We start from the raw sequence: 24,553 nt of genomic DNA, 5'->3' as shown, positions 1-24,553 counted from the left end.
CCTGGCGGCCGCGGGGGGACGTCCCTGCAGCTCCCCCTGGCGGTCGACCTGGGAACTGGCAGCAGCAGCAGCAGCAGCGCGCCGGCGCGGCGCCCCCTGGCGGTCAAAACGTGGCACCGCGGAACGCGGGGCGCCCTCGCCGCTCTGTCGCCCCCTGCTGGCTCCGGGTGGCGCTGCACGGTTCTGTGCCCCGCCCCCCCCGCCGGTGGGGGAGGAGCCGCGCCCACGGCCCCTCCGCTACACGCCGCGCGTGGAGCACCCGGCTACCCCCCCCGCCCGTGCCTACGCGGCCCTGCCCGCTCCCCGCCGGGGCGCGCATCCCCTCCGCCTCCGCGGCACCCGGGTTGTGTGACTCGGGGGGCACCGACCCGGGGCGGGGTGCGGGGACACGGGTGGCATCGCCCCTCAGCCCACGGCTGCTGTACGGAACCCGCTCCCACGCAGCACCCGGCGCGTCCCCCAGCCCCCGCGGGTCAAGGCGCCCATTGCCGGGTCCCGCTGTAGCACAGGGAAACGTTGACCTCGCCCTCGACACGCTGGCCGGGGCTTTGAGCATCCTGGCGGAGTGGAAGGTGCCCCTGCCCGTGGCAGGGGGCGGGGACTGGATGATCCTTAATGTCGCTTCCAGCCCAAACCAGTCTGTGATTTTATATTTTACAGTCTGACTTTTCCTTTCTTTCACCTGAGCAACTCAGCAGATGCAGGGCGCTGCCGCAGCATCGAGTGGCCAAGCCCGCGGTGCACTGCGCGCGGGGGCTTCCCCCCCCCTCCCCGCGCTGAGGAGGGGAGCTGACCCCCAGAGGGGACACCGTCCTGATCATCCAAACAATCACCTACTCCATAGCCCAAGTGAACACCCAAACACCCATCAGCTCCTGCCCCTGCCCTCCGGGCAGAGCACACCCGCTCCGTACCAGCAGTGGGCAGGTCACGGCCACCAGCAGCTGCCACAGCAGCTCTCGCCAGTTTGCTTATTTGGTCCACGAGGACAAACACGGTGACAACACGGTGCCCAGAGCAGCATTTCTGTAGCTGCACGCTGGGACTCGCCCGCTGGCACCACTGCAGGGCCCAGTGGGGCTGTTAGGGTCTCAGCGGGGGCTCGAGTCCCACCAGTAGCTGATGTTTTGCCAACTCTGGGTTTAATTCCCGTACCTCATCTCTCAGGGGAGTCAAGGATTTCGAGGTTATGTAAAGTTCTGCCATTAAAACTGCGCTGATAAAGTAGCCTGGATGAGCACCGCATCTGCATCCACAAAAGCTGCTCTCAACTTTAATTCACACAGATGCAAAAATAAACACACCCCCCCACACACACTGTACTTCACACTGTTCCCACTTGTCAGGAGGAACAGCAAGTGCTGCAGGGACAGTGTCAGAAGCACCATTATTGAGATGCCCCATTTCAGCCCGGGAGACACCAGCCAGAACACAAGTGAAAGCTACACTGCCATCCCAAGCTCGTTTTCTTCCCCCTTCAAGAAGCTGAATATTAACCAGACACCAAGTTTTCCCCAAGGATTATCAGGCAGCCTGCCATCTTATCCCATCAGATCCAATAAATCCACTTTTCCAGGCTGCATCTCCCCACATGAAATGCAAGCCCCCAGTGATCGCCGTGACTGCAAGGGCCTTTCTAAAACAACATCCACAACATTTCTAATGGTACCTTACCACGGGCTCTGTCTGCGTGTGGTCACCGCCGAGGGAACAGGCAAGGCTGCTGCAGCACTGGCTGTATCCTTGCCTTCTGACATCTTTCAGCTGCCCCCGAGCACTTCCTCACTTTATCATCTCCACTAAAAACCCCCCAGCTATCACTGCAGTGTGCATGTGGGTTGACTTTTACCTTGCTCCATCTCAACAACATAAAAAGAAAAAAATGTACAGGCTGATCGTGATGCAGTGCCATTCACAAAGCCTAAATACCAGCTTGGGTCCTGACAAACTGTGCTCTTGAACTATTTTAAATATGCAAGGCTTCATGGCTCAAGCACAACCAGGTCCTGGCTGACCTTGCATGGTTTCAGATACCGTTATCTCTGCCAGCTCCTCCCCAGCCCCAGATAAATGTGGCTTCCCAGGCCTCCGCCACTTACCTCATAAAGCAGCAGGAAGGTCCGAGTGCCGCAGGCCCTCAGGAGGCGGCACAGAGGGGATCACATGGGCATCACGTTTCTTCAGGGGTCTGCGGCACCGGCAGATCTCGTGGCTGTTGAGGCCGCTCCTCGGAGGAGTTTCTGGTGACTTGGGCTTTGGAGTCTTCTACGGGATCTTGTTTTTTCATTCCAGTATTTCAACTCACAAAACGGTGCAACTTTTCAGACGCTTCCCAACTGTCAGTTAGCAGAAAATGCTGCAGCCAAGATGTGCACTCAGCAGAGTACTTCAAGACACAGCAGCCAGTAGCTACCAGGAACTTCACCCAGAGCAGAACAGCTACGCATGGACACCATGACTCACAGTTTATCTACAAGCAGTGTAAGAATAACCCTTTTACCAACCTTTTTGGGTAAATGCTGGTAGTGGCAATGCCACCAAAGACAAGAAGGGAAAAAAACAGGGATTATCTTGCAGTATGACAATCTGTTCCACAGTACCAAGAGCAAGCGACACTCTAAGTTGAAAACAAGCACCTCCAGATTTGTTTCTTTCAGACAGCTCATGTTCCTCCCAGCGCCACCACGGCGCTTGCTCGGGCCTGGCGGGGCACGGGGGAACCCCACCTGGGCCACGTCGGTGAGGAGCTCGTGTCCTCCCCGGGCCACACGCACCCCCAAGGTGAGCAGAGCTGCAGACGGAGGGGACCGACCCGCACCGAGGGCACCGCCCTGGCGGCCGCCCGCGGCACCCACACGCCACGTCCAGTTTGCTCGCCCTTCAGCTCTGGAAGCGGCGTGACCCAAGCCAGGGGCCCTCGCAGGCCACGGCGGGGCCGGGCGGGTTCTCCGCGGCACCGGCAGGGTTTCCGGCCCTCGCGTCTTCTTCAGCCAACGTCCCAGGAAAGGAGTCCCCAGCGCCACGGCAAACCGGAGCTTATCGGCTCCACTCACATCGAACGCCTCGACCAGAGAACGTGACGCTGCACTACTACGGCTTCCCACCGCCACCTGACAAGCCAGCAACAACGTTCTTACAAAAGCATTTTCTGTATAGCAAGGGATGACACGGTGCTCTACAGCAACCTGCATTCAAGAGAATTAGGGACATGGATAAATGCTGCAGACATCAGTAGTTTATTGGTATGTTTAGTCAAAACACATTCAGAATGGAAACTTAAAAGTAAAAATACTTTCCACCTGCAACAATTAAACTAGAATCTACTAGCATATAATGCTTGACACGTTACAGCAATAAAGATGGTAATCCACTGTCTTGTATGCCTACTAAAGCCAAGATGGTCAGCCGAGTTTGTTGAAATAGAACCGTAATGACAAAATACTCCCACCATCCACAAATCAGCAACTAACAGTAATGGTCAGTGAATCCCTTCCTTTGCTCTAAGAGGTACATTTACTATCGAGAGGGTCGAGAACACGTAAGAGTCCACAGTACATCAGGTGAGCTATCACCATGTAAACTTCTCTGGATGACGTTCCAATGGTTGTTCGTGTTGCTTAAACAAGAAGCCAGAAAGCAGAATGGCTCAGTAGCTCTTTTTAATACTCCGGTTTTTGTTGTTTAGATTATTCCCAGTCCCATTTGCCATACAAATGGATTAGGTGGCAGCAAAACACCACAGCACTACAGAAGGAGGGAGAAAAAAAAAAAAAAAAAAAAAAAAAGCTACACAAAACAAAAACACATTGGTGGCAAACTGCTAAGTGATGACAGCAATTTGTCCAAAGGCTTCAAACCTAAGTAGTGGTGTTGTGTGGTGAGCAGTTCAAGTACTAGAGATTTCCAGGTAACAGCTGAAAATGCAAGACCTTCAACAAAAAAACTGAAATATGAGAATGGAAACTGGTAGAAATGTGCCCTGGAAAAAAAGTGTATGAAAATAGTGCAAGACTTACCATCGAACACAGAAGACCTCGAGTTTGGGAGAAAACAGACAGATGCCACTTCACTTTGCCTAACGTATCAGAAAAGTATGTGCAAAATCCTCCAACTTACTCGAAACCAGCAAATGATTGCATAATCCAGAGACAGATCGCTATGATGCCCTATCTGCTTTTGCTTCGAAATCACAATTCCTTGAGGTCTCCCGTGCTTAGAAGCAGCTTTAAGCGGTCACACACTTCTGCACAGACACACAGACAGACCCCCCCCCCCTTCTCTCCTGGCGCCCGGAGCCAGGCGCGTGCTGCACGCCCCGCCCGGGCGCCGCGCCCTGCTGCCTGCCCCAGCTGCCGGCCGGGAACGGGCTCCAGAATGGCCTCCAGAAACAGCCCTCTCCACCCGAAAAACCCACCAGTCAAACTGAAGAAGAGGATGTCTCCTTTCTATCCTTCCGTCCGGAGCCACACGAGGGTCAACTTCAGCTGAGAGTTATGTGCAAAATGAGTAAGAGTTTTTAAAAAAGTGCAACTGGAAAATGCAAATACTTAAGAGCTGCTGTTTTGTTCTCTGAAAATTGCAGTATCCTCGTTTGATAAGCTCACCCTCACAAAGGATGCTCAGTTCTACCGATTACGAGCTGGCCAAAAGCATTCACCGTTCTTGTCTGACTTCTGAAATTCACGTCCAAGAGATTTCAACTCCGTTTTCTTTAACTTTGACAATGATTAAAGAGAAGAAACAACCTGGAGACTACTTGGATGCCTTCTTCCTCCCTTCCCCCCCTCTGCAAAAAAATAGGCGAACTTGTTAATTGAAGAGCAAGGTGGATCATAATTTTAGCAACGTTTACTGATTGAAAGATACTGCAATTTTTTTTTAATACAATTTTTCAATGATTTCCTTTAAATGCTTTGCAGCCGATTGGCTTTGCAGCACAGTAATTCATACACTATACTGTACAAAATCACCAGCAAGACTGGAATGATGTATTCATAGAAGGCACCATCATGCTTATTACATTACCAGAGAACTCAAATACAGTCAAGACAAATTTCACTGTACAATGCTTATCGAAGGGGAAAGGGGAAGGAGGAGTGTGTTGAGCAGCCATCCCTGTACTGAAGAGGGGCAGATAGAAAAATCTGACGTGAGCTATCAAACTTGTTGCATACTCAGGGCTATGACTTTGAAACTCTGGGTTCTGTTTTACAGCTAAATGGATTCCTTCTGGAATAAACTTGTAGTCTTATTAAGGTTTGTGTGTGTACATATGTTGGTCACAGCAAGCAGATCAGATGCCCGCATCGTTTCACAAGCTATTCTGTCTGAGTAAGAGGATGAAGGTTTTTTTTTCCTCCGATGCCTCCTGCAGATGTCAGTATAAATGAGTTCAGAGTACCCATTAGTGCATTTTGATGAGTGCGTAAACACGAGTTTGTTTGGAGTCGAGTGTTCTAAGTAGGAAAAAAAAAAAAAAAAGGCAAGCTTCTCCAATTGCACAAATTGCACTATTTGTGTTTCCAACAGAAATAGGCAGAAACAGTAACACTTACACAAAATGTGCAGCAGAGGGTTTTTGACTGAAAGGACCTGAATTCTATTGGGCATGTCCTTTAGTTCACTTTTGTTGCAGATAGTTAACCGGTCTTTTTTTTTTTTTTTTTTTTTTTTCAGTCCTCAATTCTCCAAGTCTACATTTATAAATTAGCAGTGTGACTCCTGTTGTGAAACTGGGGAAAGAGCGTCCACCTCAATTTAAACTGGAAACCAAAGGATGCTTTCACATCAAAGAAATGATCAAGAAGGGCTGTGTCACATTCCAAAGCCAAAAAAAATTAACAAGAATGCAAACACGATGGATAATGTACCACTGCCAAGACTGTCTGCCCACAGTGGAGATTTCAGCGACGCTGTCCAGTGAAACGGCCTTCCATTTGCCCGGTTCCTCGTCCAGAGCCAAGTTTCTGTGCCATGCCACCTCTCGGAGGGGGTCCTCTTCCGTCACGGTCTCGCATCATGCCACCACCCACTATTCCACGGGGACCCCCAGGGCCTCTATCATTGCGCCGAATATCCCTACGATCATCGCCTCCACCTCGGGTCTCTCTTTCACGAGCGGCTCTTGTTTTTTTCTCTTCTACGTTCAAGCGCACCTCACCCCGGAACATAATGGGCTTATAGGGAAAAGCGTTCAAGGCACACATTAGTCAACATTTCACAAAGTCTGTTTACACAAGGCATATGAAAACACTGCATTTGCTGCATGCCTCAGCCTACCTTCACTTAGGTGCAAAAGACAAAAACTAACTGCTAACGGTTCCCGGCAGCACACAACCTCAGCCTTAGAGGTCTACAGTAAATTAACAGCATTTTTAAATTCATTTGGCATGCAAGGAATTAAAATGTCTTTTTTGAGCAAGGGCAGGGCTGTCTTTAGCCTCTCCACTGCCTGCTTTAGCCTTTTCACTTCAGGGCTAAAGTTGCTGCAGAATGGCTCTACCAGGCCTCACTCCCACACACTAGCAAAGAAAACCGCTGCTTTCTCCTCGCCAATTCCTCAGGTCACCAGCACAAATAACCTCATTGCCCTTTCTCAGCCCAGGATGCACAATTCAGGGATCCATGCGGTGCCCTTCAAAAGGTTACGTACTCAACTTTCGCCTTAAAAGGATCTCTAAAAGTAAGCGTTGAGCTCCATGTGCCATCTAGGTGCAGAGGTAGAAAATCTGAATTCGGTAGGATGCCATTTGAGGAATCCTGACACAGCTTTTGTAAGCTGACAGAAAGAGTATGCCAAAACCAGGGTTTTCTTACAGCTGTTGTTTGAATGCCAGAAACAATAGCAACACCAACTGGGGTGGCCCACGCTACTCGGGGCTTAGGGCATCCAGTCCATACTTGGAAGGCTACTCAATGCCAATACTTACTTTTGCAACTAAAATTCGCTGAACCGGCTCAGAATCATCAAATACCACGAAACCAAAATTAGGCAGTTTTCCTCCCACTCCTTTAGTATTTATGCGAAGTTCTACCACATTTCCGAAGCCTGGGAAAACACAAGGGAAAAGCCACGTTATCCAAAACTGCAGTGCCAGCTCTACCACCCCTCTACTTGTTCCAGACAACTCCTGCAGCGTTACATCACGTCAAAGTTCCCCTCGGGGGCCCTAAGCGAACGTTACTTGACTTTTCAACGTGTCTTTTCTTTGCAGTCTCTGCAGCTGAAATTGATACTTACTCATGAAAAACTCTTTCAGTTCACTCTCATCAATATCATGCGGCAAATTCCCAACAAAGAGCTGGTGGCTGTCTGGATAGCGAATTATTCGACGATTATCCGACTCGTTCTGTTCCATGTCCCCTCTCCCTGTCGTCAACAGAAAGAAGAAGGTAGAGCCACTGAGGTGAGAAGATGTGTGTAGATTCGGATGAGCACGTCTACGAACAGCACCAAGCACGTTCACTCAGTGTTCTTATTTTGGCGCTCATATTAAAAACAATGTTTGTCAGTCACCCCTTCTGGCTTCCATCTTCCACCACTTTGTCCCAAGTACAATCAAGAGTTCCTCAGGTTCTCTCCAGCTCAACTAAAGTATTACTATGCTTAGCAGCACGAAAGATAAAATCTTTCCCAGTATCTCCCTTCTAAACCATTACCTGCCTTGCAGTGTGACAGCAGTGTTACCTGTTTTGTACCTGAAGTGTTACAGAGGAGTCATGTACTCCTTTCTCTCCTCAGCTTTCCCTACAAGCCCATGCACAGCAAGCTTGCTAGCTCATTTGTAAGGTTTCCTTAAGCAGATAAAACAGCTCACTGACTGCCTTTCGCAATAAGACCCCAGGGCTGGAGCTGTATCTTTTGGTCAACTGCGATTTCAGCGTTTTCTCCCCTGCCTCTGCTACCCTCCAGTGTGAGATCACAATTCAAAGACTTGGGCTCCGTTACGTGCTTTCCGTATGACTTGTATAACATCCAAGAGTAGTAGAAACGTAGATTTGCAACTCGATTTAGCCACAACTTGTAGCTTTTGCTCCCTGCTGCAGATGACGTGTTAAAGAACCAAGTAATGTTAACCCGTGACAGATGTCACTGTTCTTTCTTGGTGCCTTAAATCCTTCCAGTTTCAGCGTTGTCGCCAAGTGCAGATAGACTTGCACTGATCAAAGCCAAAAGCACTTTTAAGTCCAACCTGCACCGCAGTTTGGCATGCGCTTCCTGAAAACCTTCATTAGAACCGATTTTAGCTAGAGCTGGTGGAGACGCTTCCAGTGGCTGAGCCTTAACCCCTTCTGCAGGCAGTGCTCTGCCAGCTCCTGCCAGCTGTACACTACCACTTCAGGACAGTGGCAAATACCACCCTTTCTCTTGGAACTCGTGACATATTTTCACGCTTAGGGAAGTCGATGAACTGATCAACATCCTGTAACTCTGGGCCTTTGCCCAGTGCCGCACAGAGGTTTGCCAAACCACCAGCCTGGACTGGTGAACGCAACTCAGAAGGATTTCACCTCTCAACACCACTTCTGACGACTGCCAAGTAACGTGCATGTTTTCTAGCCAGACCATCCTACAGATTTGGATGCCCTGTACAAGTAAGAAAAAGCAGGGAGCTGGCTGCTCATCAGCTAAGGCAAACATGGGGCAGCCAAACTGAGAATGGTATTTTAGACAATTACACATGATGGAGAAATACGTATAAAATTGTATTTTAGATATTATATATAATGTATTAGAATATTTATATTATATGTCAGCCTATGACTGAGGCTAACACAGCGAGAAGGTTTTCTTCCAAATCGAAGAGCAACCACAGGCATTTAAGAGCTCTCACTTCCAAGGTTCAGCAAAATTAGAGGACATGAAAAAAAACCCATCAGATTTCCATATCAGCTTTTTAGAACTGCATCAAGCCACATGAAAAGTACTCAAGCGTATAAACGAGTGCCCTGGCTATTAAAAAACATTTCAACAAAGCAGAAGCTTGGAAATAATGCCTGATCTTTGCTGCAACTCATCACCAGCTTGGACTCCAAATCATATTGCCCCATTTCTAGTTGAAGGCAGCAGAACAGACAGTTATCAGCCAAATACAATACCAGCACAGGCAAGACCCATCAAGGAGACACCTCCCGTTAACTGGTCCCAAGCAGACATACAAGCTGATCCACATTACCTGGTCGAGGTCCTCGGGGTGGAAAACCCGGTCTTTCCCTGGGACGCTGTTCACGTACACGAGGAGGTTGAGACTGAGCTTCAGGTTTAGTTTCAACTCTTGGCTAAAACAGGAGGAGAACACGCATTATCAAACACCTGCCCGTCAAAAAACCCCAAGCCCCTAAAACTCACCAAAACAAAAAAAACACCCCACAACACAAGACAGATAAGCGGCATGCACAAAACGAACTCCAGAAGATACACATCCATGTCAATGTGTTTGGGAATACATTTTTTTCACCTCTATAAATTCCTCTGTACCAATCCAGGACTGCAGTGGTCAGTTATCTCTGCTCCAAGGTGCAAACCAAACAGGTCTCAATCAGAGCGTCTCCCCACAACATGGCTACGGTGAATTTTCCATGTTTGACCAGGCATTGAGACCCCAACGCTCTGTTATTCAAGAATCCCTCAACCTGACTAAAAACCCCATAGATGAAATAAAGCTTCCTCATGCCAAGCTCACACTTCTCAGATTACGGGGTAGTCCGAGATGAACATGAAGAGATGGGCAAATCACATTTTCTGTTTGAGTCCCTGAGAGATTCTTTTCCTCACATGTGGAACAACTAGAAGAAAACTACCAAAAAGAAAGAGGAAAACAAAACAGAAGCCCTCAGAAGTGTAGTAAGTATTTCTGATACAGTAAGGTCACCTGAAATGACAATTTCTACAGACTACCTACTGAGAATATTCTTCAACTTTCTTGATGTCAAGACTGTGATGCTCAAAGTACACCCTTCACATTCTCAGGAATTAGACATTTTTTGCAAGCAAAAAATGCTTTTAAAGGTAATTTGAGAAAAAGAGACAGAACAATAGAAAAATATTTCTATGCAGCCTGTTGGTTACTGAAGCAGTTTCCAACATTTTTTAAATTCCATTTTCTGTACAACAGTCCAGCAGCTGCTGCGCTGGGTTCTTATCTTAGAAAAACAAAATTATCCTTAGGAGCATAAAAAAGAACACTAGCCTCCAAGGAAGATTAAACACAAGGACAATGGCCATAGGCCCAGACGGCTGCGGAGAAGTAATTTATGTTAAACATCTCACTTATTTTTCTTTAAGGACTCAAGACAACTGACGGTTCCAGCCAGAAAGTACCTCACAGGGGTAAAAAGACTATATTTTACCTGAAACATGCAGGTATTACGCACCAAATAAATGTTTCAGCCCTCCTATCACTCGTGCTCTACCCAAATAGGCATTACCATTGTCCTTCCAGCATTTTTAGGATCATTTTTTAAATCCCAAGAATAAGCTAGAAAAATCAGCCCTCCTGTTGAATCTCTTTTCATTATACCTCCTCATGGATCAGCAGAGCTCCCCTGCCATCTTTTACTCACACATCTTTACTGCATTATAAATTATACCTCAAAAGCAAAACTTGATACCTTCAGACCCCCATTTCTTAGATACTTACGGCTATCAGGCTTAAACTCCTGCTCCTTCCCTTAACCATAGCAAAGACTTGATAAGTCACTGTTGTCCTTCCATTCAATCCCAAATGACAGTTAACTTTTACCCGCTTGCTTTGCATTTCACTGAACTTCTTGTCTATCACACAAATACTCTGTCTACCCAAACAACAAACAGCCAATCTCATTAGGTGCTTTCTAATCAGTACCATCCCTTTTTACAGAGCAAGACCGTCTCAGTTCTCTCTGGGCTGCTTGAAGTGGAAAGCACTTGCACAAAACTCTGCTCCCCCAAAACTCTGCAATTATTAGCAGTGTCACAAGATGCCTATTAGGGGCTGCCATTTACATCCTAAGAAGCAGCAGCTAGTTGCAACTCTTATTTCACGGAGAGCACACAAAGTGGCCCAGAAGGCACAGAATAGGGATTTCAACAGACAACGACTGATGGAGCGCTCAGCCCAGGAGCCAAGTATGCCACAAATCTCAGCCTCACAGAACTTTGAGAACAATGAAGGAAAAGGTGACATTGTTTCTCCTCTTCAGGAGTTCACACGGGGAAGAAAAGGGACCTCTTTCTGCTATGGCAATGCTAGTGGCTACGACAGCAAAACCAGCCACAAGTCAGCCTTTACTCACCAACTCTGGAACCAAATACCCTCCTGCAACAGAGGAGGATGGGACAGAAAGAACAAGAGAAGAGGTAGCTCTAAAGTCTGGTACAGTTCTATTTCTGAAATCCTACAAGGCTTAAAAGTTTCTCTAGAGCGGGATGCCTGCCACAATCAAAACGCATGCATGCAAAGAACCAACTAGCCAAGCAAACAAACAAGAAACCACACTTCACATGAAACACAAGAAAAAAACCCACATGATCTCACCAGAATCCCAATAGCTAGGGTAGGTGCACACCTCGGGTAGCTACCACACTGTGTCCGAGGTAAGTGTGGTCCATATGACTTACTAAAGGCACCCAGCAATCACTGCCTCAAAGGCGCTCTAGATTATAGGAGGGTCTGTCCACAGTTCAAAGAGATTTAAGGTGGTGAGAGAATGCAGTGTCTATAAACAGATCCTTCCCCGAACTCGCCACTTCCAAGCCAGAAGACGAGTGTCAGGGAGCACCCTGCCTGCCTCTGCCCCTCCAGCACCCCTCCAACAGCTGATGCGTTGATGCAAATGGGAGGTCAGAATACCTGAAAATGCTATGAAGAGAAGGCCCGATGTATCAGTGTAGGCAGGTTGATTTCTAGTTGCCCAGAAGAAGAAAAAGAGCAAGAAATGCTGACCTTTTTAACCCGACCGCTGTGAATGAACAGGATCTGAACTGGTTTATATCCAACACAGTACGCGTGCAGTCCTTTGAGGAGTTCAGCATTAATACTACAGAGGCTATATTTTTAACTTGATAAAAGATGGAGAAAAACTGGAGCGATGCAGAGAAAGGAAGGCGCAGGACAGTTAACAGCTGCTTTGCAGCGTCACTGATGCTGGCTAGAACAGCATCCCAAAGGAGCCACCCACCCACTACTGCAACCTACTGTCCACGTTTACATGCACAGGATCCACCATTACTGGATCCTAGAGAACAGGAGAAAGCTGCTACCGATCTGCACCCTTGTAGAAATTGTTCAGGTGCCTTTTCTAGCAGCTATCTGTATACCACGTCTGAAAAGTGTGCAAGAAAAGAAGCTAAGAACTGATTAATTGGGTCTCCAGAGGAGCAAAGGGTTTAAATTCTTGCCACTTTGGTATTGCTCAGAAACTTTCACAGAGAATTACTTAAACATGAAGTCACAGCAAAAGTAATCTAAAAGACAAACTGCAGAGGCAACACAGAAGAGTTTAAGGGGATTCTGCTCTCCTGTACAGGTAATTTAAAATTGTTTTTGCAGTCTTATTACAAAAATCCACCCTCTCTATAGCAAATAAATCAAAACCAACTTTGGTTTTTCATATGGAGAATCTATTCTGTACTAGAAAAAACAGTTTTTATGGCTCAAATACCACCTAAATGCTCAAATACCATCTAAACACTCAAATCCCTGTTGAAGCTGATGAAGACAGACAGGCTTCCCAACTCATTACAGAGCCATTATCTGATTTCCATGACAGTCCTGTCAGACCAGAAGCAACACCATACGAGGTGCTGGTTTTCCGTTGTTTTTTGTTCTCCCACCCTCCCCCCATCTTTTCTTTTTGAACATGCATTTGGCTGAAGGGCAATCCTACACAGGTTCCTCCCTGTCAGTAAAAAATGAAGAAGAAACCAGTGCAAAAACAACAGCTGCAATAACCCAGCCGATCTACTGAAAATTGCAGCCTTTTAAAAAGGTTGGACATGAGCTACCACGACAGACAGTGCTGTGGTACACAGTGTCAGTAGAAGAGATTAAAGTACACATTTTCTATTTTGAAGATTTTTATAGAGATGGAGGCAGCTGAATTGAGAGTCTCAGACTGTGTCACACCAGCTTGGCATGTGCAGGATGTGAGCCACCACCCGGTCAAACTTTCTTTCCTCTTTTTCCCCTCCTCACCCAGTCAACCTAGGAATGGGAAGACGGCATTGTCCTGGCAAGGAAATGTGAATCCTTCCATTCCTCACACAGTCATAAGTTGGTACAGGGGTCTGTGACAAGTTAATTATAAATGGATAATGAAATCCAGCGTACTTCTGTAGACATTAGCCTTACAAGGCAATCTTGTACCTTCTCAGAAATGGTGTTACCGCTTTTTACTGCTGGTGCGCTTCCGCCAATGAAAAACTCCTTTCAAACACACTTTAGAAAACTACCATTTTGTGGGGAGTTGTTTTTTTTCCCTTGTAAACCAAACCGTATCCCATTAAGATAGGTCAAAAAAAATTTCAGTTGTGATTTCCTGTTTCCACATGAACAGATTTTAACGTCACCATCACCCAAAGTTACACCTGTTACGTGTACGTGCCTTTGCTTGCGACAAGGTGAGTGCATTAACATTTAAGACACAATTAATTTGTGCAATTTAAGTCAAACAAATCGATCTGTTAATTTAAAGAACTGAAGCAGTTTGCAGAAGTAATGAGACAATCCAAGGTGTTCACAGATGGGTTACCTGTGAGACTGGTGCTTTAACATGGGGTGGAATTCCAGAGGAAGAAACAGTACCACTAGGAGGCAGGTTTTTACTGGTCACTGAAGCCCAAGAGAAAGCCTGCAGGAAATGCAACAAACCTAGGCTACTAATCATGGCAAACCACTGACATTCCTACAGGGAAACTCATCTGCTGAAAATACACTTTCGGTTCATATCTGACTATTACATCATTGTTGTTCAAGCATTATAATGAAGCTACAGAAGGATTTGCAGTTCTAGCCGCCTGTGGACTCCAACAGCGTGGAGCAAGTGTGTACTCTGCCCACTATCACTACTTGAGTGAGCCCAGTTCCCTCAGCATCCCCAGATCACTGCTTTCCATGATGTAACCAAACCTAGGACTGAAAACCCCGTCGTGTTAAGTGCCTTCTGCATAAAGAAAGAAAGTGGATGCCAGAAGTTAGAAGTAAAAACGGAAAAGAGAAAAAGGATTGAAATCATAATAATACGGGAGACACGCTGGAGCTAGAAAATGACCTCTCTCCAGCTTTCACTGGTTCCTCCCATCTCTTTCAAACTACCTAAGTGTAACCATACCAGACGATGCACAGTGTGCCTGGTGGTTTTTAAGATTAGGCATCCTGCCTCTAAGGGAGACAGTCAATGCCCCCGTACTGATTCTGGACCTATACTGCCAGCAATTTTGCAAGTGTCAATGCATTACGTTTTTTTTCAAGGAAGAGCAGTGGTTCCCATTGTATGAGATTTTTGTTGGTGGTAGCCTGAGGTGTTTTCTTAACATATGTTAACTCCACATTTAAAAAGGTTTACGCATGCATAAAACCACACACACGCACTCTACAGGCAGAGCATTAAATTTACGATAGGTGACTTGAGCAGCACTTAAAAATAACATTCTTTCCTTTTTCAGTGAAACTTCGCATTTTTACAAGTTCAAGGTTCGAGCCTAGCCGTTCATACAGCAAGACACTGAAAAGAGGTGCCAGTTTGGCCACTCAAAAAGGCTAAGTTCAAAATCAAATCTTCTGGTTTACCACCTGCACCTAAGAAGCACAGATATTACTTTTAACTAACCTTTGGTGGTTCTTGCGGTAGTGAAACAGGTTCCACAGGAGGTGGAGATGGAGACTTCTCTTCTAGCTCCTCAAGGGTCTTTTCTTCTACTTCTGCTTTCAGCTCTTCAGTTTTTGTTTCAGATTCCAATTCTGGTTCAGGTTCATGAGATGATTCTTCTAGCGCCTCCTCTATCCCATTGCTAGAATAACCAAATGTATTTTATGCAGTTTATCAATTGTTTTGTATTTTATGACTTTTTATAAGCTATGCTATGGTAATGGCTGGAATTAAAAAGATCATTCTGTTTCCAGTTGCTACCATATGGTACCTACATATACAATACTGTGAGAAGTTAAGCTGTACCCCTGGAGTTGCATACAAAGCCAGATTTTACTCCTGCTGAAGCAAAGACATGTTTTACTATTCTCTGCAGAGAACCTGAAAATCACACAGACGTATAAACCCTTTAAGGAATAGGTGCTAAACTCAAGAGCCGCTGCTCCTAAAACAATAGAAGCACAATGAGAGACCAATGGAACGTTAATCTATACATGTAAACAAAGATAATTTTGGAACGAAACCCACAGCTTATTTACAAAAATGCCATACAAGTTCCTTACCAAAGGAGCTGAAAATCACATGCAGCTTCTCTACACTGTGTTCAAAACGTAAGGGATCTGAAGTTCTTCACTTCTCTCTTCAGCCATCCCAAAGCTTACCAAATTCCAAATACTTCTGCCCTATGCAGCTCCTGCCACAGCTTAGCGTATGCCCAAACAACTATCTGATCAATGTTGCCATTACAATTTCTTTCAATTGGTGCAGTAACCCCAAACAAGACCTGATTTAATGCTTTTAGGCATCAAAACGTCCTTGCATTATCTTCAGCAAGTCACTGCTAGAATTCCAGCACATGCTGCTCTTCCCTAGGATTTCTCATGGAAAGTATTATGTGACCAGTGCCTAGAGTTATCACTGATGCCCCTAACAGATATCATCTAGTCATGTTGTAATTTTTTTTTTTTAACAAGGAAAGCAGGAAGTCAGTTCTGTCCTTCTCAAAGGCATTTCTATTAAAAAAACCCCACAGGGTTTTGGTGTTGTTCTTTGTGTTTGTGGGTTTTTTTTCTTTGTTTGGTTTTTAATAAAATGTTATTTCTTTATAAAAATGTAAACTTTTTTCTTTAATCTTGTTTAGATTTTAAGACGCTCAGGACAGAGATCTATTCTTCCAATACAGCTGTACAGCAACTTCTTGAAAAGTAGACCTTCGTCTCAGTTTCAAGTGCTACCCAAATCTGAGGAGTAACTTATTAACCACTCCTTTTTGTTAACTCACCTGTTCACATAAGTTACATCATATAAACTCACTGTTTTAAGTTTATATAACAGACTCCATTAAGCATGCAGACAAACATGGTTGCTACCTTTTCACCTCACATTTGAAACCAGAAGAGAAAATAACTAACAAACGTAGGAACATACTCCACTTCCTCTCTCCATTCAAGAAGCAATGTTTCAAAATATGACATTAACATAGCACAGATCCGTATCACATCAAGCGTAGTTTCCTGAGCTACCTGTTAAACCACATCCAGAATCCAAAGCCAAAGCAATTCTGCCTTTTTTAATAAAAAAAAACAACTTCATATAATAAAACAGAATTCTTACGTTACAGGATGGTTTTCATAGTAAGTACTGCTTGCATTCTCTTGCACAGGTTCAGGTGATGGTTGTCTTTCCTCCTGCTCCTCTTCCACCTCTTCCTCAGATTCTGACACAAAAAGAAAAACTTCCTTAAACATCTCCACAAGCATACACTAAGCCACACTTGAAAAACAAAGCTTCATCAACCAAGTAAGGCAAAATTAGCTGCAAGGAAATATAGAAGACCCTTCCAGTCATTCAGGATGCTTTGTTTCTTGCTATTTTCACAAAAAGGAGAAACTAGAGACATACTGCTGCTAGGAACTTCTGGGAGGAGGTTTCAAGGGTCTTTTAAAGCAGCAGATGCTTTTCATACGGTGGCAGTAAAAGAGTAAAATTGTACAATTAGCTCCTAAATCTCAGTACCTAAAACCAAGACGATTAACCTCAAATACAAAGATGATTGCCTACGATGCTTTGTTCCACAGAACCAAGATGAAAACAATTCCAGAAATTATCCAGTGAGCACATGTACATACATTCTGGCTGTACTCTGATTTGCTTTGCCTCAGTGAACAGAAGGGAAAAAACCCACCCAGGTCAAGTTCAGCCCCTGAATAGAAATTAATTACTGAATGTGATGAGGATATGGAAGTGAACTATGTCATAATTGAGAAGCCAATTAGATTTTTTTCTTGAAATCATTTTACCTAACAATTCAACTGATCAGAGAAATCAAGTCTACCTGATGAAACTAGTGGCAGCAAAAGTGTTATTGCTCATTATTTCCATTCTCTGCCAAGCCTCACCCACTCTGAGCCAGTTCAGCCTTTCAAGGAATGAGGTACTGCTATATAAGCTTCACATCACAGAACGTTTTGGACCAACAGATAGTTCCAGCACCATAACCTACACTCCCTGCCTCAGCCCCCTCCCAGATTAGTATGCTCCAGGACAGTGCAATACAGTTCATGTCCTTCCACCTCCTCTAGACACATCTGAAAGTTCTGCATTCATGCTAGAGGAACAAGAGCAAGACAAACTCTACATGTATGGTTCTTCTCACCTTCATCAAGCTCTCCTTCTGAATCCCCAAATACTTCATCTTCATATCTGAAGATATCATTATGGACATAGAACTTGTTTGGAACAGAACCCTGTAAAAGAGCAACGTGCATTTTTTTGCATCTAATGGTATATTAGCAGTTGACAACATGAATGGATTAGAGATGTAAGCTTTGGGGTACACACCAACATTTTGGAATAGGGCTATTTCACTAAAGCCATTTTCCCAGTAGTACCTCTTCTCTAAGCAAACAACTGAATGGTAACTTTCACTCAACTGAAAAAAGTAGTTTCAAGTAGAAAAAATCCCACAATTTTGTTAAGTGACAGCAATCACAGGTTCTAACTAAATATCAAGTCCCTCAGTTTCACCAAGGAATTTTAATTTTCCCTATTACAAAAACTTTACAATAAAAAAACAGAATGAACTTTCATGGGATGACTGTATGCCTGTAGCATTGCATAGGGAAACAAGCATGAATTTCAACAAGACTCTGAAACATTAATCACCAACCACACAACAGTTTGAGATGAAGTGGGAAGAAAGAAGTAGAAAGAACAGAAGATACCCTTCGCCCTTACAGAGCTCTGCTCTTGCCAAGAGCTAAATTTGAGCCATAACTTGCGCAGCATCAACCCATACTCACATCTGCCGGCAGATTTCAAGACAGTACAGAACTACACTAGAGACTGGATCTCTGGAGCTGAACATGATTGTTTGTATTTATTTGTGCCAATGGCAGCTCCCAAATGCAAGCTCCACTTTGCTTTGTATTACTGCTCCAGTACTGCAAGTCTAAGAAAATACAACAGCTCAGGACAGGTCCAGTACACTCGTTTCTCTGTACTCACATACTGTGACACATTTAATGACAGCCTCTGGGCCAAGCTCTAAAAGCCACATCATATTTTTTTGTCCCAATATGACAAATTGTAGCTATAGGTCAGGTTTCCATCATCATCAGTTGAAGTTAAACCCAATCTTACATGTACTTACTTCTGGAGCAAGCACAAAAGTCTGCATGAACTTCCTCATCGGCTGCCCATTGTTTGACAGCTCTCCCATTACTTGCACAACCACCCCATCACTCAGCGTAGCATGAGCATCCACATGACGAATCTTGGTGTGGCATTCGCTGAATTGTAATGACATCACTTTCTTGTGTATCTCCTAGAAATAAAGTGTTACATTTTAGCTACACTGTTTTGTATGCAGCTCTACACCTAATTAAACAGGAGTCTGAACTAACACACAAAAGCACCCTGCTGAAGCTCAAAAGGTAAACACAGGAACCAAGAAGTGTCTTTCCCTGAAAATGGTCTACCTGGGGTCATCTAACATTTATCCTGAAGTTTTCCACCAGCATTCACATACTTCTCAGAGCAGTCAAATAGCGTACAACTAGTTATCCAAATTCTTCCAGCGGTGTTACAACATATGACCTATTTTAAGGCTTTAATTTTTTCAAGGGCCTATGAGAGGGGCAGGATTTACCTTGCGTTTAAAAAACCACAAACCCCAACCCCCAAAATAAAAATCCCCAACCTTCTACATATCCACAAAGCACCCAAATGTCACAGGAGGCGAGTAACATCTGCACTGTTGAGATTTTGGTGCTTCCAAATCAGGTTCTGCCAGTGAAAGGAAAAGAAAGAAAACCTGCCCTGGGCTAAAAGCCATATTGCTCAAAGATGTGGCTACCACACGAACAGATGCCCCTAGGCGAGAGAGAAGTTATTCTGATAAAGAGCTACAACCAAAGCAAAACCTTGTGTTTCCCAGACTGATTTCACTTCTTCAAAAGTCATATTCCACTTTAAGAAAAGTCTGCTCACAGAAGAATTTGGTAACATACAGCATTCCACATAACTCACAAAGATCGAAGTCCCCTTCCTAAGGAACCACTTCTAACTCGAGTAAGATACATCAATAGCACAAGTCTAACAGGTCCTCTTAATTTTGTTTCCTCATACTAAATACATTTTCTGCAGTCCAGATGCAAAGCTGATGAATCAAACACAACCCACAGTAAAATCAGCAACAATCAAACAAAAAAATTCAAGCCAACAAATTCCTATCTGCCTCCGACCAGGAGGCAGTATCACAATACATTATTTACCAGATAATAAAGTCACACTAATTGGTAAAGAAAAAGTGATTTATACAAGTAACTTCTGAATATTAAGGACTACGGGACTGATTTTGATACCTACAGCTTGACCATACACTGCTTCTTGTGGTTTCCCACTGGCATCCAGTCCTCCGTGGACGTAAGAAGAATTCCTGCCATAAAACCTGCAAGTGAAGAGAAGTAGAAGGTCATGGCACTGAAAAAATAGAACCAAATCCAACAAGTATTTTAGCTGAAAGTTGTAGACCTCAATGCACCAGGAATTTCAGCACAAATAGCAATTCAAGATATATTTTTCACTTCTGAGGCTCCAAGACTACAGGAAGAAACAAGCTTAACATTCAGTATTCCAGTTTGCCCAAGATAGGTAGCAAGCTCCTAAATCAACCTCAACCTTTCACTTGCTTCCTTGATGCAAGGTAGCCATTTTGGCTTGAAGGTTCCCATTTGCCACCTCTTGGTTTATTGTACTAAAACTAGAAACTCCTTCCAGTTCTACTTTCCTGAAAATACCAACCCAAGATTTTAACTCTTGTGACTATGTCCAGAAAAAAAGTCCAGGAAATATTAGATTGTTCACTTTGGTCCCAACTGCATATCCATGTTTTTGAGCATGGTCCAGCACTTCCTAACAGCAAGGAAAACCAGAAATTCAGCTAAAGTCGTGCACAAGCAGATAAAAAAATATCTTTTCACTCTTCAAATTCGAAAGCACACCCTCTGAGAGTCAGCATATCTTACTAAGTGCCCTCATAGGGGGACCAGAGTTTTAACTTGCTTTTAAGAAACTGTTCAAACTCTTCTGTAGGCAGAAAACCTAACAAGTGGGAACTGCAGATCAGGAAGAGTAAACATTAAGTCTCCAGTTACATGGAATGATAGGTTTTCAGTTAAGGGGACAGTGAAGCCATATAAATTCACCTAAACTGCAACAGACATGCAAACTACACTGAGTAACACTGATTTAGAGGGCAAACTGATCTCTTCTTGCCCATAACTCCTGGATAAGCTTTGGATAATGACAGGATACTTGGTGCTCTTCTCAAGCTTTCGGGAGGATAAATCAGTAACTTTAACACTTGCTGTCCAAACTCCCTTACCGCTGCAAGAAGGAGGCCATCAAGCATCAGGAAGCCAAAATTTTTCTGTGGCAGTGAGCAAGTTGTTGCTCAGGCTAACAGCAAGAGAAAGGGGGTAGATGCCCTCTCAGAAGAGCATCACTCATAAACAAGGTGGGGCCAAAGAACAGAAAGACAAATGTCCTCCATATCTGAGCCTGACTAGAAAAAAGTAGCCACCTCCACAGCCCCAAAAAAGGGACAGCAGTGGCAGAGACTAAAACTAGCTAGAAGACATGTCGCACAAGCAGCTCAAGAATCAGCTATGATTAGTCCAAACCAGATCAAAACATCTAGGACACTTCTGTGCAGAGGTATTTAAGAGAAATTTCACAGATGCTAATGAGTGACACTTGTGTCACCTTTCAAGCAGACAGAGAATATTCCTGAGCACAGAGTACCACCTGCACCAGGGCAGCTTGACTTGTGAGCATCTATCTAGCTCCCCTGGCCTCAGCAGAGACATTCCAGTAGACAGTTAACCCACTGGTCATCAACAGCCCCTCCATTTTATAAATGAAGAAAAATTCTGTAACATTTTTGGACTAGACCCCTCCATGAAAACACAATTCCTGCAAGAAGGTCAATTCTATGGACAGTTCCCACTCAACATACTCAACGTTCCCACTCAGCATAACTTGGAATGCTGTATTTCAGAGCTGTTTGAGTTTAGAGGGGTGGGACTAATATCTTCTACTACCTCCTATAAAGCACCAGAGTTGTTTTCAACAGGCTAAATGTCTCCAAAGGCACTCATACACTTCTGCCAATGCCCTATCACCCCAATGTGGAAACATCAGTCTACATCCCAAAAGTAGCAGGAACACCAGCTCCATAATGCTCCCATAGCATGTGTTAATATTGATGCAGTGGAAGTAATGTTGCCATACTAAGGGAAAGCAGGAGGGAAAGCAAACCTGGAACAGCTGGCTGCTCCTCTCTGACTAAAGCAGTTACAGAGGAAAAACATACTGGCATATTTTGCTTCCTAAATCAAAACACAACTCCCTCTCCAAATCCTGCCAAGGTTACACTTGCTACCATTAAAGGTAAGCGCTCTTATGAGCAAAATCAAACACTATTCAACACCAAGTTTGAGGCATGAGTGATTTGATTTACCCCAATATACAGTTGGAAGAGCCATTGAAAATAAATGTTACAAAAGGAAAAGGCAATCTCACTGTAGATCTGATATACTTCTCCCACTGCCTTGGTATTAAGCTGTGAAGCATGGCCTAATCTTCCCTTATAAACTCTTCTCTGTCTCTCTGTTTATGCAGACAACTTCTGGGTTTCACGGCAAAATGACAGCACACTTGGACAAGAAATCTGTCTTACTAACTTGGGCTTTTCTATAATTCAGAAATGACCCTGCTGTTTCGATATCAGGATTCCCACTGCATCATTTGCTCACAACTTAATTGTTGCCTTGAAAAACTGGTGTAGTCACACCCTTTCTAAGTCTCTTAAGAAAACTTCAGCTGCTTGACCTTTACAGGCAATGGATAGTTGTGGATATTGACAAGATGCTAACTGCTGACAGGCCTGCCTCAGAGGCTCCTCCAGAACTAACTCCAAGGCAAGAGGCCCTTTCTCAGGCCACCTGGGGAAAACACCCAGGCACAGTATGTCCCCAAGGAAAGCAGTTCTTGAATCAGGGAGAGCTGTCAGTTTGTATGTCAGGTATTGATAGGTTACAAGGACATACTTTATCTGAGCTGACTCATTCATTGAAGTTTTGAGGGCAAAGAAAAAATATGCAATTGTTAAAACTGCTTTTAACTTCTGTTAGGTAACTAACACAGATTAGGAAAGACCGGAATACACTGCTCAGACACCTTAAAAATAGACTTAAACACAGAAAACAACAAGGTTCAACAGTGGTTCACTGATTTGAGTAAAAATGACACCATTAATTTTTCCCTACCTCAAAGCTATAGATGAAAAGAAAGATGAAAAGAGGCATTACTCAAAAGAATGAATTCTTAAGGAAGCCATCTGAGAGCTCTAACTTGAGCCCAATCAAACAGTCCAATTTTTCACCATCAACCTTATGTCAAGTTCTGAGACAAGGCCAACCCAAGCAGTGACTTTTCTTCTTTTATACACTGGCAAAACTACTTTCACATTTATATATCATAAGTCCATGCTGCTCTAAGTCCAAACATGGCAATGCAAAATCTTAAGTGACACGCTGTGTATAGGTAATCAAAACCAGAAAAAGAAGGGGAAAAAAGAAAAATAGAAGGAAGAAACACATTCAGTGTACCACTTAAATAGTGGTGACAGCTGAAAAAAAACTACTGTATTTTTCACCCACCTTGTCCAGGCCATGACATTTATATTTGAATCTCCAATCATAATCTGGATAAAAACTTCTCAGAGGTAATGCAAAATATGGTATCCTGAAATAATTATCATGCTTGTCTTAGGTACTAAATGCATGTGCTTCCTCTGCCATTTTCTTTCCTTTTCTTTTCTGTCTTTCTAGAAAAGTATTTCTGGAACATGTCCACATTACCATTTTATCATCTGAGAAGCAGCTCGCTTTTCCACACAGGAAATACCTTGATAACATGCCATACATTGATATGATCAGACTTGGTTCTAAAGCCAAAGGAGTTTTCAGTAAGGTGATACAGTTTTCCAAGAGCCCAAAAGTTAGCCAAGTCCATTTCCTCCAATACTCATAAATTAATGTTTATGTGACTTATAATGAAGAGTACGCACTTTTGTTCAGAACCATTAGTCCCTTTGTGTGTGAAAGCATTACCTGTGTAAGAAGTCAGGAGCTTTATTTAGCAGAGTGTAGTACTGTCTCACAAACTCCCGCCCTACGAGCAGGGGACTTGGCTTCTCCATCACCATTTCTTTGGTACACAGTGTCAAATGCTGCAAATAAAAATATCCACATTAGTTTGAAGACAGCCCTATATATCATAACTTCCCCACAAAAGAATGAGCATGATGACGTTAGAATTGAAACAATTATCTGAACAGGAACTTAATTCACACAGAACTACTGCATCAATTCAGGGCACCCTCACTCAGTAGAAACAAAGTCCCTTATAGAACAGGTACTTCTAAAAAAAATAACAAACCAAAAAAGCCACAATCAAAACCCCTGTTAAAGACATCTGACACCATTTATTTAACCCTCTCACAATAAACTGACAAACAATTAAAAATCCAAGTTCAACAGCATTGCAAATCAAACAGGAACACGCTTTCTTAAGTCAGCCTGTAACATCCCTTTATCTCAAAGCACATCTGCTTCAAAACGCTAGTGTCACATCTGTAACATGAAGATGGTAGCACCAATATTCTGAAGTTATTCTGTGGGCTGGATTGGCACTCCCTGAAGACTGGGAAGGGAAACCTTTATGCCTCAGAGATGACCAAAGCCCTAGGTACTACTTGTCCAAGGTAACTGCATTTCAATTTGTCACAGAATAATTTAAGTTGGAAAGGACTTCTGGGGGTCACCTGGTTCAACCCCAGGGTGCAAAGCATGACCAGTTTCTATCATGTTGCTCATTAAAACAAGTTCTGTTATCTGCTAACATCTAAACAGAGCTTCCATTTGCAATTTGTGCCTGTCAGCTGTCATTTTAACATGGCGCGTCTTGGAGAAGTACGGATCCACACCCTCCCAACAGGCAGCTGAAGATAGCAGTAATGTATCACCCCCTCCATGCCAGGGCTCTGCTCTTCAGGCTGAACAAGCCCCGACCTCTCAGTGTCCTGTCTGTGGATACTCCAACCCTCTAACAATCCTGGTGATCCTACATCAGATCCACC

General features: G+C 44.2%; 1 protein-coding gene across 2 annotated transcripts in view; it reads right to left on the bottom strand.

Annotated features, from left to right (window-relative positions):
- Nucleotides 1–3,213: 3,213 nt before the first annotated feature.
- Nucleotides 3,214–24,553, bottom strand: part of G3BP2 (G3BP stress granule assembly factor 2) — a 29,703-nt gene continuing 8,363 nt past the window's right edge. Inside the window, exons 2-12 of one of the 2 annotated variants that reach the window (XM_042796782.1) lie at nucleotides 23,526–23,644; nucleotides 19,717–19,798; nucleotides 18,500–18,673; nucleotides 17,504–17,594; nucleotides 16,462–16,564; nucleotides 14,809–14,989; nucleotides 13,732–13,830; nucleotides 9,177–9,279; nucleotides 7,241–7,369; nucleotides 6,930–7,048; nucleotides 3,214–6,176 (exon numbers count right to left, since the gene is read on the bottom strand). In XM_042796782.1, the coding sequence (XP_042652716.1) occupies nucleotides 5,904–6,176; nucleotides 6,930–7,048; nucleotides 7,241–7,369; nucleotides 9,177–9,279; nucleotides 13,732–13,830; nucleotides 14,809–14,989; nucleotides 16,462–16,564; nucleotides 17,504–17,594; nucleotides 18,500–18,673; nucleotides 19,717–19,798; nucleotides 23,526–23,620 (1,449 nt within the window). In that variant the 5' untranslated portion in view covers nucleotides 23,621–23,644 and the 3' untranslated portion in view covers nucleotides 3,214–5,903. The remainder of the gene's footprint in view (nucleotides 6,177–6,929; nucleotides 7,049–7,240; nucleotides 7,370–9,176; nucleotides 9,280–13,731; nucleotides 13,831–14,808; nucleotides 14,990–16,461; nucleotides 16,565–17,503; nucleotides 17,595–18,499; nucleotides 18,674–19,716; nucleotides 19,799–23,525; nucleotides 23,645–24,553) is intronic. The other variant, XM_042796783.1, reaches the window with a different exon arrangement.

Source organism: Tyto alba, unplaced genomic scaffold (genome assembly GCF_018691265.1).
Source record: "Tyto alba isolate M040663 unplaced genomic scaffold, T.alba_DEE_v4.0 Super-Scaffold_23, whole genome shotgun sequence".
Classification (NCBI taxonomy): Eukaryota; Metazoa; Chordata; class Aves; order Strigiformes; family Tytonidae; genus Tyto; species Tyto alba.
This window is presented reverse-complemented; position numbering and strand designations above follow the sequence as displayed.